The following is a 19,900-nucleotide window of genomic DNA, read 5'->3' as shown; positions in this document are numbered from 1 at the left end:
CACCCGAAAGTACATTTTTTGAGCCTCTTTTCTAGGACACACACACACAGACACCCACACACGGGTGTGTGCACATTCATTTTTCTTATTTTTTCACATTTTTGTCACCATGTCAGATGGCTTCGGGCTCTTTTGCATGTCATGTAGAAACAGTAGCATTTAACAAGCCAGCTCCCTACTACTGGGCATTGGGTTGCTTCCCGTTTCTGCTACCATCTGCTAAGTCAATGTTTGACCTTCGTTCACATCTGTAGGAAACATGTCCCCAGAATGAGGTCAGGGAGAGCAGCTGCTGGCCAGAGCGCTGGCTGTGGACACAGCACCAAGGGCCCTCTCCTCCAGGAAGGCCGCCAGCCTGCCCCTACCTGCAGGGAGGCCGTTCCCCAGTCCAAGTTCCACGGCAGGTCTCCTTGGTGTGAGCAGCTTAAGTGTCATCTCACAGCTATTGAAGTCACAACCCTTTGTCACAGAGACAACATTTTCCCAGTTTATCATTGGCACTAATTTGTATTTGTGATGTTATTCTGAGGTGTAGAGGCTTTAGATAAAAACCTCTATAATCAAATTTTTATCTTTGATCCCTACCTAGAAAATATTTCACCATCCAAATATTCTCCTGTACTTTCTCCAGTATTCTAATAGCCATCTTTTATTTGTATAAAACGAAAACTTTTCAGCACTCTCACAAATTTTCTTCCTGATTTCAAAACACCAAAACATCGAGACTCCCGGTAAAATGACTCGTCCAATTATGCAAATATAGGTGTCCGAGGATTCCAGCTGGGTTCAGAGTGAGTTTAAGTCAATTTAACGTGCTTTCGTTTGCTTTTCTACCAGTACCTGGGAATGCACTTGACAGAGAGCGCTCGAGGCCTTCCCCAAGAGGGGAGGTCAGGCCGCATAAATCTCTGGGTAACCGAATACAGTACCCACGCGACGGTGGGCAGCTGGAAGCACCGACTCGGCCTCAGGGGGCCCTGGGACCAATCTCCCTCCTTTCTACGAAGTCCCCGACACAGGTCACCTGCCCGCAGTCACCGCATCTCCCAGTGCCCGACTGCACTTGCGCCCTCTGCTCCTGGCCCTTCACCTTCCGTAGTCCAAGGTTGACACAGACGCCTTCCTGTCAATGGCCCCCTTACTGCAGTCCCCAGGACAGAAAAGCTCTGAATGAGAACCGTGGACCCGGGTTCTGACACACTTTCCAAACTGAAATGTTCTTGTAGACCCCCCGGACCCCACCTCCAGCGTAAGACAAACAGGAAATACCCAGTTCCACCTCCACCTTGGGGGCTGGCACTGCCATCTGCCTTGTCACATGGTAAAGACTGCGGTAAATGACAAACACTATGCTGCCAATCGAAGGGGAAAACTGGTTCTTCAGGGGACAATTGCTGACCATTTGAAAAATATGGTGAGATGCTTTTTAGAGCACTAAACATAAACGGTGCAGAACCATGGGCCTGGGAGGAAATGGAGGTGAGCTACTGGGATCGAAGGCCTGTTTTAACCATTTCACAACATAAACTCATGAAGAAAAAATAGATTTGACTGCAGTGGTGAAGCACAAACAAACTCTTACAGAACAACAGCAACAAAAGACAAACGAAAACGAACATATTTATAGCACCGCTGAGAAAACTAAAAGAAAAGTTTCATGTAATTTTTATGTAGGAATTGTTGTAACAAGAAAAACAAAAACCCCAACGGAAAAAAGGGCTAAGCACACAACATCTCATAAAAGACACAGCTATTAAGTAGGAAAAATATTTAACATCCTACTTAAGAATAAAAGTTCAAATGACAATTAGATGCCATTTATTTCCACCCAAAATGCCAAAGAAAAAACAATGCAAACACCCCATTTTGGTGAGGATTTAGGAAACGAAATTTCCACACCCTGATGGTGAGCCCATCAATTGGCATGAGGTCCCCGGAGGTAACTCAACAGCACGGAGGAGAGCCTTACCCTGAGCCCAGTGACTCCATCCATCCCTGTGATCCCACTGCCAAGCACTTGCCCACAAGAGAGGCCGGCACAGGCGCTGCTGCCCAGGACGCGGCTCACAGCGGCGGTTAGTTATCATAGGCTCAGCAATGGCAGCCCCCGCTGGCCCGCCTGTGTTTGCACGGTCTGTGAGCTAAGTATGGTTTTTACATTTTTAAAACTTTTTTTTTTTAAAGAAAGGACGTGACAGAGAGCACACAGGGTCCACAAAGCCTGAAGTATTTACTATTTGGCCCTTTACAGAAAGTTTTGTTCATAACATCAAAAAGCTGGTCAACCTGTGACCAACGATGAGCGATCGGTAGAAAACCACGATACACCATACAATGGACTGCTCTGTTAATAACATGTGATTACATGTAACTGACGTGACAGCATGTTCCTCACATAATGTGGAAGCCCCGTTACCAAGCTGTGTGTGGCATGACCCTACTTGCATGTATGATTATGTGTCGTGTTAATGGTGACCATCGCTGGGTAGAGAGACGACAGGTGAGCAACACTCTGTTTTTGCACAGCCACATGTTCTCCATTTCCTACCAAGTATAGTAAATGCACAAAGAGAAGAGGGGCGAGAGGCAGGTCAGGCTCTCCTCCTGCAAACATGGCGGACGGCCCTTCCTTATCGCTGTGGGGCTGGTCATGGCCGTGTTACTTGGTTCGGCTCCATTACCAATAACGCGAGAGGATGTGACATGGTCACTTCCAGGAGGAAGCTGGTGCCAGAGAGCAAAAAGCCAGGTTCCTTTCTCCTGCTTCAGCGCAGTTTCCTCCAACCACCTAAGATGGACATGCCATGAAGCAGCCGAGACCTGGGGACTGTGTGACCCCACAGCTGGGCCGCCGGCGGCACCACGGCCCTACTCCTCCTCGGGTGTCCCGTCACCCTGGGGGTTCCCCACTGCCCATCACCAGGCTGGCTCATCACTGGGTCTGTGTCTGTCTCCTGGGAGACTGAGATTCTCAAAAGGCCACCCGACTTCTCATGTCTAGCCTGCAGTAGCTGACACAGAACCTGGCACATTTTAGGAGCTCACTGAATGTCACTAAATCATTTCAGTCGATTTCTAGGACTGAGACAGAGCACGAGGCAGGCTTGAGGCTATCAGGTCAAGTTCAGAGACAAAAAGCCAAAGAGCCAAAGCGCATTTTGAATTGTAGCTGCTTGGGTACGGTGTGTGTGCGTGGGGGTCGGGGTGGAGGTGGGTGGGGGGTGGGGGGTGGGGTGGGGGGCGGGGGGAGGGATACCAAATAGGTGTTTTCTTTCTTTTAAAAGTTTTATTCTAAAATCATCATCTACTTCACTGATTAAAAGTTTTTCGAATTCACAATCTAAATAACAGACTTTAATTGCAGGAACTATAATGTAAGTGTTTCGGGGTAAAAACAGGTCCTTATGAAGCATAGAAATCATACAAGTTAGGTTATGGCATAACAGCAAATGAAATGAACCCCGAGGAGACGCACGCAGGCCTGTTGGGCTGATCTGCTAAGAACTGGCCGAGTCTCCTCACCCAAAGGAAACAAGGGTCCTTAGAGCTGCCTCGCAGACTCACACAGCCCCACATGCCGTAACCTGTGTATTTCCATACGCTGGCATACGCTGGTTCAATGTCCTATAGCACAGGTGTGCAGGGGCAGAGAGCGCGCCAACCCCTGACAGGTGTGTGCTGCGTGCACGGTGTGGCAGGCCCTCCAGCGCTGGAAGCACTGTAACTAGGACATTCCCAGACGCCTCCTGTGGGGAGCTGACAGTCTAGTGGAAAGACACGCTAAGGAGAACTGTACAAGTAAAGATCAACTACAATAAAGTTGTATCAGTTAAGCACTACACCTCATAGTTTCCTGGGGACAGTGTCACCCTCGACTTCTTGCCGTGAGGTCATGCTACTCACTGGCCTGTCAGTGAGGCAGCGGCGCCCCCTTAGCCTAGATGAGGCAGAGAACAAGGAGAGGCCGGGGAGTGACAGGCCGGGTCCACCCCAGGGGACTGGCCTCTCAGAGTTTCCCAGCTGGAGAAGGGGCTTTACTCCTGATGAAATGGGACCAGCCCATCAGTTAGAAATTTTCCAAAGGAGACAGAAACTGAAATATAAAAATGTAAAATCATTACAAGTCACCAATTAATACAGGACACATGTCTTTGAGGCCCAGTGGTTTCTAGCCGGTTTACCCACTTCCTGCCTGGCAGTTTCTTGAAGAAGTCACACAGGGAAGGAACACTATGACAAACATTTCGTCACCACCAAGTGGCCACTGGGTGCGGCAGGAAGCTGGGCAGCTCTGGACAAGACTCAGCGAACCGTCTGGACCAGCCCAGCTCACTCGGCAAGCCGTCCACTGTCCCGTTGGGAGCCCTCAACGGCTGACGTGTAAGGATATGAACAGGAAGCTCACCACGGAACGGGTGCAGAATGATGCGAGGTAAAGTGAGTGGAAGCACCGAGAAGCTCTCCACAAGTCTGTTCCTTCCTGGTTTTCTCATGTTCTGCTTTCTTCCTACACTGGGAACGAGACTGCTCCTAAATGATGCCTCACATGCCGGCAACAGCAGAACAACAGCTCTCAGATCCCTTGAGGCTGTGTCCCAAGTTCACCAGCTTATGCTAAACTCCTCCCCAGGCCTCCGCCTCCTCAGGAACCCACCGCTTTTCCGGAAAGACTGTCATAAACTCACCACCCTTTCATTTTAACATTCCTCTGGTGAGTAATCCAGAGAGATAGCTTGTCCAGATAACTTGAAAGTCTGGCATTGTAAGTCCTGTATGTCTGGTTGTTTCTAGAAACCATGAAAACAGCCCCCAAATTCTAAATATCTGTACTTAATCCAAACCTCTCAAGCTGCCTCTCACCTGAGGGAGTACGACGTTTTCAAGCCGGGATTTTCAGTTTGTGATTAGGATACTGTGGAAAGTCTCAGCAGGTAGCTGGACGGATGGACAAAGACCTGAAACGCATATTTTCCTGCCTGCTTACAAATTACATCTGTTTTTTGTTTTTCGGATTGCTAACTCATCCTCATAAACTGCATGTCAAAAAAATTTTTAATGTAGTAGCCAATAAAGATCAGTTTCCATTGATAAAGGTTTGGCTTTGAACAAAAGTGTTACAGCCCGAGTTATACTCTGGTGGAGGGGGCGGGCAGGAAAGATTCCATTTGTCATATAGTGGGGAGCAGTCACTGCAGGTAAAGTAACGGGGCACATGGTGTCTCCAATACCCACAGCCTCAGGTTAACGAGGGACTGAATTTTACCATCAGGTTTTCCCTTCCTCTTTAGAGAAGGCTGGGAAACTTGGGGGGAATGTATACATATTCATGTAGTCATACAGTAAGTAAGAGAACTGGGCACGAGCCAACCCCAATGGTCCAGCGGGACTGCACGTGCCCCCAGGCACAGCTCGCCCTTTCCACTCTCCCCTCTCAGGGTGTGAGGACTGGTTCAGAATCTTCAACGGCTTCTCACTGCCCAAGTGAAAATGCTCAGCAAGCCCCCCAATCTGAGTCTTCTCACTGCGCCCCCCGCCCTCAACCCAGCTCCTCACTGAAGTCGCTCGGCCAGTCCACCACACAGGCTGCCCGCTCTCATTTCCATGCCTGTCAGCACGGTTCCCGAGACGTCCACGTTGCCTAGGTCACCCCGTGGTGACGGGCCAACCCACAGGAGGACGACGCCAGCTGACTCTCTAGGGCTGAACGGCCCCGGCCACTTGCCAGAATTGACTCTTTTTCTACTCTGAGTCCCCGTCAACTAGTTTCCATCACTGATCGCGGTCTACTATCTGCCACCTACCACTTTTATCATTTTATGAGAATTTTCTACATTTTCTCTCACCTTCCTAATGGTAGGTAAGGTCCTTAAGAGCTAAGAGAATGTCACAGTGCCTGGTATCATTACTCCCTAGAAGGGTCTATGAGGGATTACCATGTAGCTATGGGTATAGATTACTTACAATTGAAAACTACAGGTCATTTTTTCCCTAAAATACATATTTTACACATTTCTGGAATTCTGGTGTTATACCATAAACAAAACTACAGTTGTAAATAAAATGCTGTTTTCTTCAGTGCCAGAATTTAACAAGGAAGAGTGACATGGAATCCACGGGCAGCTCACAGTACAGGTCCTGCCGCGGCCCGGCCACTGCGACCGTGGCAGAGCTGAGGCCCAGTGCGGACTGCCTAGCACGTCCTCACAGACGTTTACCAACCAAGTGACTCTCAACTAAAACCCTAAATCCCGCTGCTGAGTGACATCTCCCACAGCAGTATCGGCAATTTCACGCTCAGTCCCAGGCCCCGGGGACACAGGGGACAGAACACGGGAAGGGGGGAAAGTGTGGGCCTCACGACGGCCACCCAGCCACACGAAGGGAACAAGGGCTCAAAGGCAGGCTACTCACCACCATGTTGTAGGCATCAGGAACTTCAGTTTCAAACTGAAATTTTCCACCCTGGTAGTAACCCTCATCTATCAGAAAACACAAAACAAAACAAAAGATCCTTTAAATTTTTTAAAAAAGGAAACAAAAGCAAACACTATGTTAGGACATGGCAAATACAGAGAATTAAGAGCTAACAACAGGGTGTGGTGCTTTTGTCAGGTCACCAAACCCTGCCCTGGCCTGGCGAGCCGGGGCTCCACACTGGCCGCCTGCTGTCCGTGAGACCTGGGGAAGGCGCAGGCATCCTTCTGGAAGGCCAAGACCGGCTCCTTCTCTCCCTCAGTCCCCCAGAACACACCCTCAGCAGCCCTGCTCCCCCTGGGCCCCACTCAGTCTGCACTGTAACACCCAGTGTGTCCCCTCAAATACACACCATGACTGGGAACCCCTTGTTCCCACTGCTTGGTCACCTGTTTGCTGCTGGTCTCCCCATGAGAACGTCAGTTCCACGGGGTGGTAGACTAGCGGCGACTGCTGTACCCCTAGTGCCTGGCACGTGGCTTCCGGTCCTTTAACAAAGGTTTACCGAAGACAGACCCTCTGGCAGGCACTGCTCGGGCCGGGGACACAGCCGTGCACCGCCTGCAGCTTGGTGCAGCCTGCAGAACAGAGCGGGCTCTCTGGCACGGGGCTGGCGGGCATGCAGGAGGAGGTCCAGGGTCAGAGCGGTACCGCCATGCCACTGCCCAGGTCTGCAGACCCCACAGCGCGGTCCCAACCCCCTTGGCTGTGCCACCGGCCTGTCTGCCTCTTCCGGTCCCTCCCCCCGCCCGCAGGTGAGCCTGGCTGCCTCGGTGGGAAACGCTGCTGGTGCTGCTGCCAGCAGAGGGCGCCCCAGCACAAACCTGCGGAGCCCGGCAACGTCCCCCAGGAGCTATATTACTCAAGACGTCACAATGCGACAAAATGAGCACTGTCTTTTAAAAGAAAGTTCAACTTCCCCAACAATATTTATCAGCACAAGCAAATAAGCAATACCACATCTTACCGCTTCCCTCAGCCTTTTATATAAAATGAACATTTAATAAATAGCCTGTTTGCCTTTTTCGTTCAACTAGCTTTCATTTTTAAGCCAGTCTGCCCGTGGTTTCCGTCTTTGGTATTATGTTTAAAAAGAAAAGGTCTTTCCCAACCAAGATTATACAAATGTTTTATTTCTATATTTTCTCCTAGTGATCTTACGATTTCACGTGTGTGCTCAGCTCATTCCTTCATCTAGAATTCATTATAGAGGAAGGCGCTGGATTTTTTCCAACTGCTTCATCAGCCTGTCCTTTCCGCATTTACAAGTCTATTTCTAGTGCTCAAGAACACACTTGGATTAGTGACTGGCTGTATCAAGTCTTTGGAAAAGAAATTTTGGGGGGAAAAATTTTAACTCCAGACAAAAGAACGTTTTAGATAAGGGGCACCTTCGGTACAGAACACTGCCACGCCTTGTTCCCCAGGGCTGTGCCGGCTCGGCTCATGCCGCCACCCACGCAGCCTAACGCCAGGCTCCCGCAGCCACGCGCACTGGGAAGTGTTGTCACAGTTCTGGCTTCGTCTGGACCCTCCATCCTGCCACACTGCAGCCTTTCTCCAGCTGTCTGTGCCTCTAACTCATCACAGCCTCACCTCCACTGCCTACCAGTTCCAAACAAACTGTCATTTGGCCTAATGTGCTTTAGAATTTATCACGTTCCTCTGGCCTAGTCTAGTTCTCAGATGATAATTATTAGAATTGTATCATCTCTGAACTCATTGAAAACAGCAGACTGCTCTAATTTTTCTCTATCTCATGGAACAAGTGTCTTTTGGGAAGAGATCTGCTTCTGAGCCAGTGTTTCTTTTTCCCTCTCCTAAGCCACACAGCTTTGGACCTGCTCCAGCGCGTTTATTACTGAATTTGCCTAGAAACTCCACAGTCCAACTGAAAAAGCAGTTGGGGGAGCCGATGAGCGAGAGGAGCCCGAGACCACCTCTGGCTGTTTCTCAGGGAAGACCCCGGTGGAGTTCTTGCTGGGCCACCCTCGGGTCTGGCTCGCAGGCCTGCACTTTGCGGGGCGGGCGTGCAGAAAGGCCTGCCAGCTCTGGAGCTGGCGGGCAGGGGGCTCATTAGAGCGTCTGTAACCCAGTGCGCACGCACTGTGGCCCAGGGCACCAAATCCAGCCTGTGACAGGCTGTCACTCTCCATGGCTGCTGTGGCCGAAAACACCCTGCTTCTAAGACAACTGGGTGTTCCCGCAACACAATGAAACGCAGTGGGGAAGCCCCTGGCACCCAGGCCTCAGTGGACCAGCCTGTCCCCACCCCCACGGTGACAGGGAGAGGAACCGCACACCAGTGTCTCCAGCCAGGTTATGGGTGTCGTGGGCACCAAGAGCTTTAGAGAACCCACTGCTAGAGGGCCAGTGTCCACGTGTGCTCTACCCTAAAATGCACCTGCCCTCCAGAGCTCTTGAGGTCAAGGAGTCACACCAGCTGTCCTCTGCCACCTCCTCTTGTAAAGGGCCTCCTTCTCATCCGGCTTCTTACTGTGATGCTGCCTGAGTTGTAAACAAATCCTAGAGGCCCAAAGGACCGGGTGATGCACTGGTCCCAGGGAAGCCCCATGAATGAGGCATTTCGGTAGGGCTGTGCTCTCCCCCACCTCACATCCACTTTTCTGTTCAGGGCAAAGCATGGATTCTATTATAACCACAGTATCCAGGGTCAGGTCGGCCGACCTCGCATTCAGATACACTATGGAGTCTCAGGGCAGCGTGCGCAACATCTCACATAGTAACTGCCATCCCTACACGACCATAAAAGAACACGTCACCCACCCCCGTGAGAAGCAGAGGCGCCAACAAGCAACAGGAACGGCGCCTTCTTCCACCCAGGTGACCAGCTCCAGGCCTCACTTATGCACTGGGAACTGAACTTGGAAGTGAGATGGATCTCACGGGGAGACCAGAAATGAAAAGGGAAGACTTGGTGAGGGTGAGAGGGAGGGAGACAAGAAAGGAGAGGGGAGGGAGGAGGGAAGGGAGGGGTGGAGGGGTGGAGAGGAGAGAGGAAGAGAGGAAATGGAAGAGGAATGGAGGGGAGGGGAGGGGAGAGGAAAAGAGGAACGGGGAAAGGAAAGGAGGGGAGAGGGCAGAGAGGAAGAGACTGACTGCTGACTGGTTTGGCAGTTAGAACTGTTCTGCCTATTAGTGTATACGGCAGATATTTCTGACAGACTCAATGAGCTAAATTCTGCAGCTTCAAGCTTTTGAGGAAAAATAAAGCATGTGATAAGTTTTGAACATATTATATTTGTAAGGCTATGATGAAATTAATAATTTCACAGTTTTCTCAGCTCTGAGTATTTCAGGTAAAATGCAGTATTTCCAAGTGAAGAGTGACATGTGCGATCAATCAGGTCTTGGGAAAGTGATTTTGTGCACGCCTCAGAAACTGCCGCGAAGGGACGCTAATGCCTGGCGACAGAGCCCTTTCCAAGTTAGGAGCCTTCCCATTCTCTGCTCTCAGCACAGTGGAAGAAGGGCCTCATCTCACAGTCAGCCGAAAGATCTCAAAGATCGTGAAAATACTGTTATTTTGCAGTGTATAATGCGCACCCACGTTTCTGGCCCAAACTTTCAGGGAAAAAAATCTTTCGTTTTAATTCAAATATTTTTGTTCACATCTAGGTACTTGTTTTTTGTATTATAAAAAATTTTAGCATTTATTTTTTAACATATTATGGTACAAGAAATGTTATGTAACAAATAATTACAAAACACAAGAAGAGACACAAGACATGAAAACTTTTATGCATCGGTAACAAATATTTATACGTCAAAGAAGGCCAAGAACTCTTCGTCGCTGCAAGTTCGTTGTAAGCTCAACAAACCCAATGATCGTATTCCAGGGTATTATTCTGCATGCGGATATCGCCATTGATTTCTAGAGTTACTCTTTTAACTCACAAGCACAAATAAAAGAATTACAAACACTTATTTAGACACGGAATTCGTACTACCCACATGCAATGTGCATCCTTATTTTTCCCTCACAAATTTAGGCAAAAAAGTGCACATTATACATGGAAAATATGGTCCTTTGTATCACTTTTGGCCCCTCTGACCTTGGAAGTCCCAGGACAGATGACACAGCTACAACAAAACGCCCTCCATGGCCGTCTGCTCATTTATATGGAGAAGCTGTTCTCAGTGTCTACATCTACGGACAAAATGAAAGCAGAAAAGTGACACTGAGTCCTTCCTTCTAGCATAAAACAATATTCTTTCACAAATGTATTAACTAAATCAGAGAAACACGCTGATACATTTGAGATGAAATGCTCTTATGGTTAATAACCATCGAAGCTTGCGACACATGGTATAGTTATTATTCACCCAACCAATACTTGGTGAGCGCCCACCACGTGCCAGGCATTGCTCCCAGCACTGGTGACACAGCAGCAAGGCACCTTCCTGCCCCTATGAAGCCTCCTCTCCAGTGGAAGGAGACAGAATAAATAAATATATAATAGAAGGGAGCAGGAGCGGGGAGAGGCTTGAAAAAGGAGGATACCAGAGCAATGAACACTCTGGAGAGGGGAAGCTGGGTGAGGCCACCGAGGGGGCGGGTATGTCCAGGGAACACTGCAGAGGCCAGAAAGCCAGACAGGGAATCGGAGCTGAGGCCCAAGGGGTAACCGGCTCGGCCTTGCGGCCACTGAATGAGTAGAAAGCCAGGAGAGGGGTGAGCACAGATAAACAGGTCACAGGCTGGAAGCCCTGGGGAGCCAGGTGAGAGACCATGCCGGTCAGTATCAGGGTGGGAGCAGCCGAAGGGGAAATACTTTGGTGGGAGCAACACGCCCTGTGCTGGCAGGTTCAGCGTGGGTTGGGGAAGAAAGGGACCAAAGGATCTTTGACCCTTTGGTTGAAAGGGCAGTGTTGCCACCAGAAGGCACAACTGAGGGCACATGAAGTTCAACATCAGACACGTGACTCTGAGATTTCACATCAACATGCAAGTGGAGGCAGTGACGGCAGCTGACAGATCATTCTGGAATGTGGGGAGAGGTTGGGCTGGATGAGAGGCGTTTGGGAGCTGCTCTGTGTACAGATGTGTTTAGATTTCATGAGCGGGTGAGGTCCCTGGGGACCTGACCATGGCGATCCAAGGACAGAGCCTTGAGGTCCCCTTAGAGGGCTGGGGAGATGGGACAGGACGGTAGCTGGCTCGGAGGGAAACCAGGGGCCCAGAGCTGGTACAAACAGTAACTAATAACCATGGAAAAGAAAGTGCTTGATACCTACGTGTCTTATAGTTGAGGAACTTTTAAAATAATTATTCTATACATAGTTACAAAAAAGTAGGACAGGGTGAGAAACCCTCCTAAGTAGGAAGACGCTCACATTCGGATAAAACTCTATGGGACGAGTGGAATGAAAACCTTGGGCAGGGAGAGGAAGAAGCAGTGGGCATTTCCCAACCACTGAAGCAGCATTTGTTTATGTTTTTAAAAAAAGCAGGATGGTGGGTGTATCCACCAGAAACATTTAAAAGTAATATGATACTTTTATCTTTAAATGTCAGTCTTTACAGCACACTGGAAATGACACTCCACGTAAATTTTAAACTTCAGTCAGAAAAGCAGCTTCCGGCCAGTGTGTTCAGCGGCCCGGTCGGCGTACTTTCTCTGTAAGGGGCCAGACAGTAAGTCTCCGGGCCGCAGGTCTCTGTTCCGTACTGTTTTGTTTGTTAACAGCCCTTTGAAAATGTACAACCCTTTCTCGGTTGAAGGCTGCACAGGCCTGGCTCACGGGTCGAGTTTGCCTAGTCCAACACCCGGGGCGACACTGTGACACCCATCACTCATCAAGTTGCTTCACAGGAGGGAAAGCGGGTGTGGGTTGACTTATTCAGGGATAGCTTGGGGGGGGGGTAGCATTAGGTAAGATCTGAGAATAAGGACGCGTGGTCACCTGAGGCCACGCACACAGTCACCCAGTCCAACAGTGCTCGGTGGGACAGCAAGACATCATGCTCTAACGGAGAAACTGAGGCCGGGGATCACGTACTGACTGCAGCCCCACAGCTAGCAGGTGGCAGAGCTGGATGGCCAGGGCAGGAGCAGACAAGGGAGGGGGGCGACAGTGCTGACAGCAGACGCTGACACGCAGCAGAGCAGGGGCCAGCTCAGGCAGGTGTGGGACTGGGGCCACGCCCCCTCGCGGGCGGGGTGGCGAGGAGCCTGCAGGCCGGTGTGTCGGCTGTGACATGGGGTCAGGAAGCCACCGTGGGGCTGCAGACAAACAGCAGGTTGGCTGCTATGAAGCAGCGCTGAGATGCAGAGAAAACCATGGGCATAATGTGGAAAGAAATGGAAAAGATAAAAAAGGAAGCAAACAACAACAGCTAAAAAAACATAGTATCTAAAATGAAAACATCACTGAATGAGCTGCTCAGTGAATCAGACACCGAATAATAGAGATTATCCACAATGAAGCATCAAACGAAACGTGAACAAAACCTTGGACCTAGTGGAAGTATAATTTATATGTAGAGGTAACATATAAGAGATATTAATATATGTAATCGGAGTCCCAGAAAGGGGTTACAGAAAAAATATTTAAAAGAAATGTTGGCCAAGTTATTTATAAATTCGATAAAAATTATAACTCACAGATCCAAAAAGCTCAATAAACCCCAAGTGAAATAGACAGAAAACCACATCAAAGCACATCATAAACTCCTGAAAACTGTGATAGAGGCACAATCTTACAAGCACCCAGAGAATAAAATGCACATTGTATAAAAGTGGAACAAAGAATTACCATAAATTCTTAGAAGAAAAAAATGCAGAAGAAAAAAAGTCAGAAGGCAAAAGAATATCCTTAAAATGCTGAAATTATCAACTTAAGAATTCAATATTCAGCAAAGCTGATAGAATTCATCGTCAGCAAATCTGCGATACCAAAAATAACAAAACAAAATAAAAATCCAAAGATCTTCAAGCTGAAGGAAAATAACAGATGGAAACTCAGATTTACAAAAGGGAATAAAGGTCATAAACAGTACATTGAAAAATGTATAAAGAAAATAGATTGTTTAAAGGAAAGACAGGGGTGGCTGGATGGCTCAGTTGGTTAGAGCGTGAGCTCTGAACAGCAGGGTGGCCGGTTCGATTCCCACATGGGCCAGTGAGCTGCGCCCTCCACAACTAGATTGAAGGACAACGACTTGGAGCTGATAGGCCCTGGAGAAACACACTGTTCTCCCCGCCCCCCAAAAAAGCAAAGATAACACTCTGGGTTATAGTATATGTAAAGTAAATGAGAACTATACAATAAAGTCTGGGGCGGGGAAAACAAATATACTATTATCTGTCTAACCTTCCACCTTAAGAACTAGAAAAAGAGCAAATTAAACTGAAAACAAGCAGTAGGAAGGAAATAAAGATATGAGCGGTAAACGAAAAATATTATAGAATAGAAGGTGAAAAGACCTAAGGGAATAGGAGGTGGGAGGGGTTGCAATTTTAAGCGGGGGGTGGGACAAGCGAGAAGGCAGATCAATAAAATTGATAATCCTCTAGCAAAACTGATCAAGAAAAAAAGCAAACCTAACTTTTCAGTAACAGGAGTTAGAGTGGATATCAACTACAGAACTTAAAAGGATAAGTTATTAAGAGCAAACTTTCACCAATAAATTTGAAAGTATGGATGACATGAACAAATTCCTTGAAAGACAGAAATTACTAAAGCTCACTCAAGAATAAATAACCAAAATAGCCCTTTATCTATTTAACGAAATTGGATTCATACTTAAAAATCTTACCACAAAAACGAAACAAAACAACAATATTCCAGACCTAGGTAGCTTCACTGGTGAAGTCTAGCCTTTAATAAAGAATACTAATTCTACACAAACTCTTCCAGGAAACAGAAGGGAACACCACTTCCCCATTCCCGCTGGGGGTGGAGGGGCGGACCAGACCCTTATCTTGCACCACATGCAAAAATTAACTCAAAATGGATCACAGACCTAACTGTAAAATCTAAAGCTATAAAACTTTTTTAAAAAATAAGAGGAAATCTTTGTATTTCTTAGACAAAGATTTCTTAAGACACAAAAAGCACATCTATTGGGATTAGTTACATACTATTGCTGTAATAAATTACCACAAGCTAAGTGGCTTAAACAATATAAATTACTATCTGCCCATAGTGGGTCTCACTGGGCTAAAATCAGAGTTGGTAGGGCTGCATTCCTTTCTGGAGGCTCCAGGGAAAACTTCATTTTCCATTTCCTTCATTTTTCAGCTTCAATAAGCTCCCCCCACTTGTATACCTTGGCTCATGGCCCCTCCCCCACCCCGAAAGTCAGCAATGACCAATGGAACAACCCTGTTTCCCCAAAAATAAGACCTAGCTGGACAATCTGCTCCAATGTGTGTTTTGGAGCAAAAATTAATATAAGACCGGTATTATACTGTTATATTATTACATTATATTATATTACATAAGACCCGGTCTTATAGTAAAATAAGACCGGATCTTACATTAATTTTTGTTCCAAAAGACGCATTAGAGCTGATTGTCCAGCTAGGTCTTATTTTCGGGGAAACACGGTAGTAACACGTGCAACAACATAGATGGATCTCAAAAGTACTGTGCTAAGTGAAAGAAGCCAGACGATGTGCTCCAGTTTGGGCCCATTCATATGACACTCTGGAAGAGGTGGACAACAGGGACAGAAATCAGATCAATGACTGCCAGGGGCGGGGAGGGGGGCCTGACCACCAAGGGGACGAGGGATGACACATTCTGTATCTCACTGTGCTGGTGGTCACATAGACAGTCACAATGCAGAGTACTGACACCTATGAACAGCACTGAAGTTCCTGTCTATAAATTATTTCTCAATAAACAGGATTTCTGGAAGGACAAAGAAAAGCCTAAGCCACATATACACTAGTAGGCGTTACGGGAAACCCAAGGAGTGCTGGCAACTTTTACGACACCCAACAGCTTCGCCTTTAAACCGCACACTATTTTTGGATCTCTTATATACATTATGTACATGTGTGTATGGAGGTGACCATCAGAATATATTTTTAACCATGGCAATGAATGGCTTTTAAAACAAGAAGTCAGACGTTTAATTTCATACGCACTCCAGGAAGCCTGATCGTGCCATGAAAAACTGCCTCGGAGTTATGTGCGAGGCAGCGGGTAGACGTCAACGTAAGAACAGTGTGAATCAGACGACGAGTCACCTCCTCGGTAGGATGGCAAGCAAGGCATCACATCAACAGAGTTCTCGGAAGGAGCAGGGGACATTTTCCCACAAAAGTGAGCCGAGGCTAAGGTATGTGCCGGTCTTACTGCTCACGTCTCATTTCTATTAGTAAAAAGAAAAGAACTGCTAGTTGTATTTCTACGGCTATTTGAAAGAGAAGACTCCATCAGGAAAAAGTCTGTTCTTCAAATTTATCCCCTCATAATGGTTAGCTCCATATTAAAGTTAAAAGTCAACCTAGAAAGAACTAGGGATGAGAGTATACATTCTGTGTGTGAAACCCTGACATATTAACATAAACTACAAAGGCTTACTGACCATATTTCTTTGCTCAGAAATTGGGATCTGACCTTATTACACATTTAGAAACTTTTCCTTCTGTAAGACCAATGCTCTAAAACAAACCTAACCAACATAACGGGGATAACAGATAGATCTATTAAAATTTTGTAATTCAATGCAAGCTGCACTTTTATTACCATGCACCAGTTAAGCAATTTTTATAAATTAAAAGCTCAAATTAAGAAAACAGTAATCTAATAATCAATACATTAAAAAGCAAATTTAGGTGAATATACACATAAATATACAAGATTTACAATGGTAGCTATAGAATTCCCCAGTCAAAAATCTTCATGTATGTAACATTAATAAGAAGGATGTTATTAACCACTAAAAAGACCCACACATCTAATAAAGGACTTACATCCAGGCATATGAACTTTACAACTCAAGTAACAACAGGACAAGCGACAGTTCTTAAATGGACAAAATACTTGGATAGTCGAACAAAGAAGATACACAGATAGAAAACAAGCACAGGAAAAGATGCTCAACATCATAGTCATCAGGGAAATGTAAATTAAAGCCATAATGAGATATATACCCACTAGAAAGGCTAAAATAAAAAAGACTGACAATAGCAGTTGTTAGCAAGAATGTGGGGTAACTGGAATTCTCATTCATTGCTAGCAGGAATGCAAAATAGTACCGCTGGAAAACAGTATGGTATGTTTTATAAAGTTAAATTTACTCACAGGACCCCGTAATTCCACTGGCAGGAGAAATAAACACACAGTGGCAGACAAAGACCTACACTCAAAGGTTTACAGCACTTTATGCAAAATGGCCCCAAAGTGCACAACACAAAGGTTCGCCGCCAACTGGTGAATGTATAAATAAACTATTATATACCTGTATAATAGAATACAACTCATCAATAAAAAGATACAAAATAGTAATATAACAACATGGGTGAAAAAGCATTATGCTAAATTATAGAAAGCAACTTACACCTCAATAGACACTGCTTAAAATTTTTTTTAATTATCTAAGTTTCCGCTTTAAGGAAGAAAAAGAAAAGCAAGTTTTTTGCAAAGATGAACTGGATAAACCTTAAAGCTAACATCATCGAGATGAAAAAAGAAGACCCTGGCCGGCCGGTGGCTCGGGCGGTTAGAGCTCCATGCTCCTAACTCTGAAGGCTGCTGGTTCGATTCCCACATGGGCCAGTGGGCTCTCAACCACAAGGTTGCCAGTTCAATTCCTCGACTCCCGCAAGGGATGGTGGGCTGCTCCCCCTGCAACTAGAAACGGCAACTGGACCTGGAGCTGAGCTGCGTCCTCCACAACTAAGATTGAAAGGACAACAACTTGACTTGGAAAAAAGTCCTGGAAGTACACACTGTTCCCCAATAAAGTCCTGTTGCCCTTCCCCAATAAAAAAAGAAAAGAAAAAAAAAAAAAACCTTTAAAAAAAAAAAAGGAGAAGACCCAATTAATGATATCAGGAATGAAAAGGGGGACATCAGTACAGATCCTACAGACATTAGAAGAGTAAAAGAATATTCTGAACAACTTTTACATCAATAAATTCTACAACTTAGATGGAATAGACCAACTGCTTTAAAGTAAAACATTACACCAAAGCTGAATAACACTGTATCTATTAAATAAATTCATAAATAGAAACTTTCCCAGAAAAACTTCAGGTCCAGATTGCTTAACTGGTGAATTTTATCAAACACTTAAGAAGAAATAATACCAATCCTACATAAACGTTTTCAGAAAACACTTCATTTATTCTACCAGGATAGCACTACCCTGATGCCAAACCAAAGAAATGACAAGAAAAGAAAAAAGAAAAAAATACGAACATTCTTTACGAATACTGACACAAAAGTCTATAACAAAATATTAGCAAATTAAACCCTGAAATATAAAAAAATGGATAATAGATCACAAACAAATGGGGTTTATTGCAGAAATACAATGTTGGTTTAATATTCACAAATCAATGTGTCATTCACCATATTTACAAAAATAAAGGAGAAAAATCATGATCATCTCAATTGGTGCCAAAAAAACCCCAAAAAAACAAAACAAAACAAAACCACTTGAAAAAAATTCAGCATACATTCATGATAAAAACTAAGCAACCAAGAAAAGAAAGAAACTCTTCAACCTGATAAAGGTTAAAAACCTTTAAAAAACAAACCTGCAGCTGACACCTTATTCAATGAATAATGAACACTTTCCCCCAGGATCAGAAACATGCTCTCACTACATCTATAAACACTGTACAGTAAGAAAAAGAAATTAAAGGCATATGAACCGGTGAGAAAGAAGTAAAGATGTCTTTATTTACAGATGTGATCACCACAGAATCCTAAGAATATATTAAAATGCTACTAGAAGTTAATAAGTAGATTTAGCAAGGTTGACAGGACACATGATCAATATGTATTTTTATAAAAATCAATTGTATTTTTATACACTAGTAACAAGATGGAAATTTTAAAAATAACATTTACAACAGCTTAAAAAAACACGAAATACTTATCAATACATTTAACAAAGTATTTGCAAGACCTATATGTATACTAAAAATTACAAAATACTGCCAAGAGAAACTAAAGAACATCTAAATAAATAGAGACATTTACCATCCTTATGCATTGGAAGACTCAATATTGTTATCATTTCTTGCCAAACTGATACATTGTGTCAACGGTCTCAATCAAAATCCCAGCACTGGGGAAATGCAAATTGAAACAACAATGAGATACTATTTCATACCCAAATACAAGTTAGTATGTAGAGCAATTGGAAGTTCTCATACATTGCTAGCTGGTGTGTGGTACAACCACTTTAGAAACCTTCTTAAAAAGTTAAACATGAATCTTTCCCATAACTCAGAAATTTCATTAAAGAGAAATGAAAAATTAGCAGTACACAAAGGATGGTATGAGAATGCTAACAGAGATCTTATTCGTGAAGCTGCAAAGAATTCAAATGTGTCAATATGAAAAGCACCAATTATGGCCTATTCACACAACAAATAAAAAGGAACTACTGACACACACAACACATATGAATTTAAAAACATGTTGTGTGAAAGAAGCCAAAGAGTGCAGAAGATTCTCTTACATAAGATAAAAGAGTATGTAAGATTCCATTTATATGAAATTTAAGAACTGACAAACTGATTTATGGAACTAGAAATCAGAAAGGACTCGGGTGCGTCACAGGGAGCGAAGAACTGACTGCTGAGAAGCAAAGGGAACTCTGGGGGTGCTGGGAATATTTCACAGGGCTTGTGGTTACACAGGTGCCTACATTTCTGAAAACTCATTAAGCTGTACAGTTCAAATGAGTAAATCGTGTTGTCTATAATTTTAGACCTCAGTAAAATGTACTTATAAAGGAAAATTTAAAAAAATAATAATAGTTACGTGAGTCCATGGTCTCCTTTGCCTAAAAGCCACCAGGTCACACTGGTCAGGCTGACGGGATGGGACCTCCACCAACCACTGGGCAGCTATGACCTGGCTCCGTTTTTCAGATAGTCCCGCTGGCCGCACAGAAGGTTCCAGGGGACATTTCAGCCAGTCTCTAATTTTTGCTTTGTTTTGTTTCATTTCACTTACTAGTATTTTTTTCCTGTTTGGTGAGTTGATGTGAAGACTTTTTTCCCTCCTAAATTCACTTCTTTTTGCCCCCCCCCATCACCAAATTGCAGTTCCATCTTTTCTCTGAAGAGTACACTTATCCTTAAGCATGAGGGACATTCCAAACACAAACAAAACTATGAAAATGTTACCAAGTGTGAACAGGACCAGTGCTGCCAGAAGCCAGATAAAGGCCTCTGAGCCTCAGAGGCAGAGGCGACTCACCTGG

General features: G+C 45.3%; 1 protein-coding gene across 3 annotated transcripts in view; it reads right to left on the bottom strand.

Annotated features, from left to right (window-relative positions):
* The window catches only part of UBE2F (ubiquitin conjugating enzyme E2 F (putative)), a 48,188-nt gene that overhangs the window by 9,854 nt on the left and 18,434 nt on the right, over nt 1-19,900 (bottom strand). For all 3 annotated transcript variants that reach the window (XM_074315910.1, XM_074315914.1, XM_074315911.1), the window contains one exon: nt 6,412-6,479. In XM_074315910.1, the coding sequence (XP_074172011.1) occupies nt 6,412-6,479 (68 nt within the window). The remainder of the gene's footprint in view (nt 1-6,411; nt 6,480-19,900) is intronic.

The sequence above is a fragment of the Rhinolophus sinicus genome, linkage group LG01, assembly GCF_036562045.2.
Source record: "Rhinolophus sinicus isolate RSC01 linkage group LG01, ASM3656204v1, whole genome shotgun sequence".
Taxonomy (NCBI): Eukaryota; Metazoa; Chordata; class Mammalia; order Chiroptera; family Rhinolophidae; genus Rhinolophus; species Rhinolophus sinicus.
The sequence above is the reverse complement of the archived record's forward strand: the minus strand, read 5'-3'. Positions and strand labels throughout refer to the sequence as shown.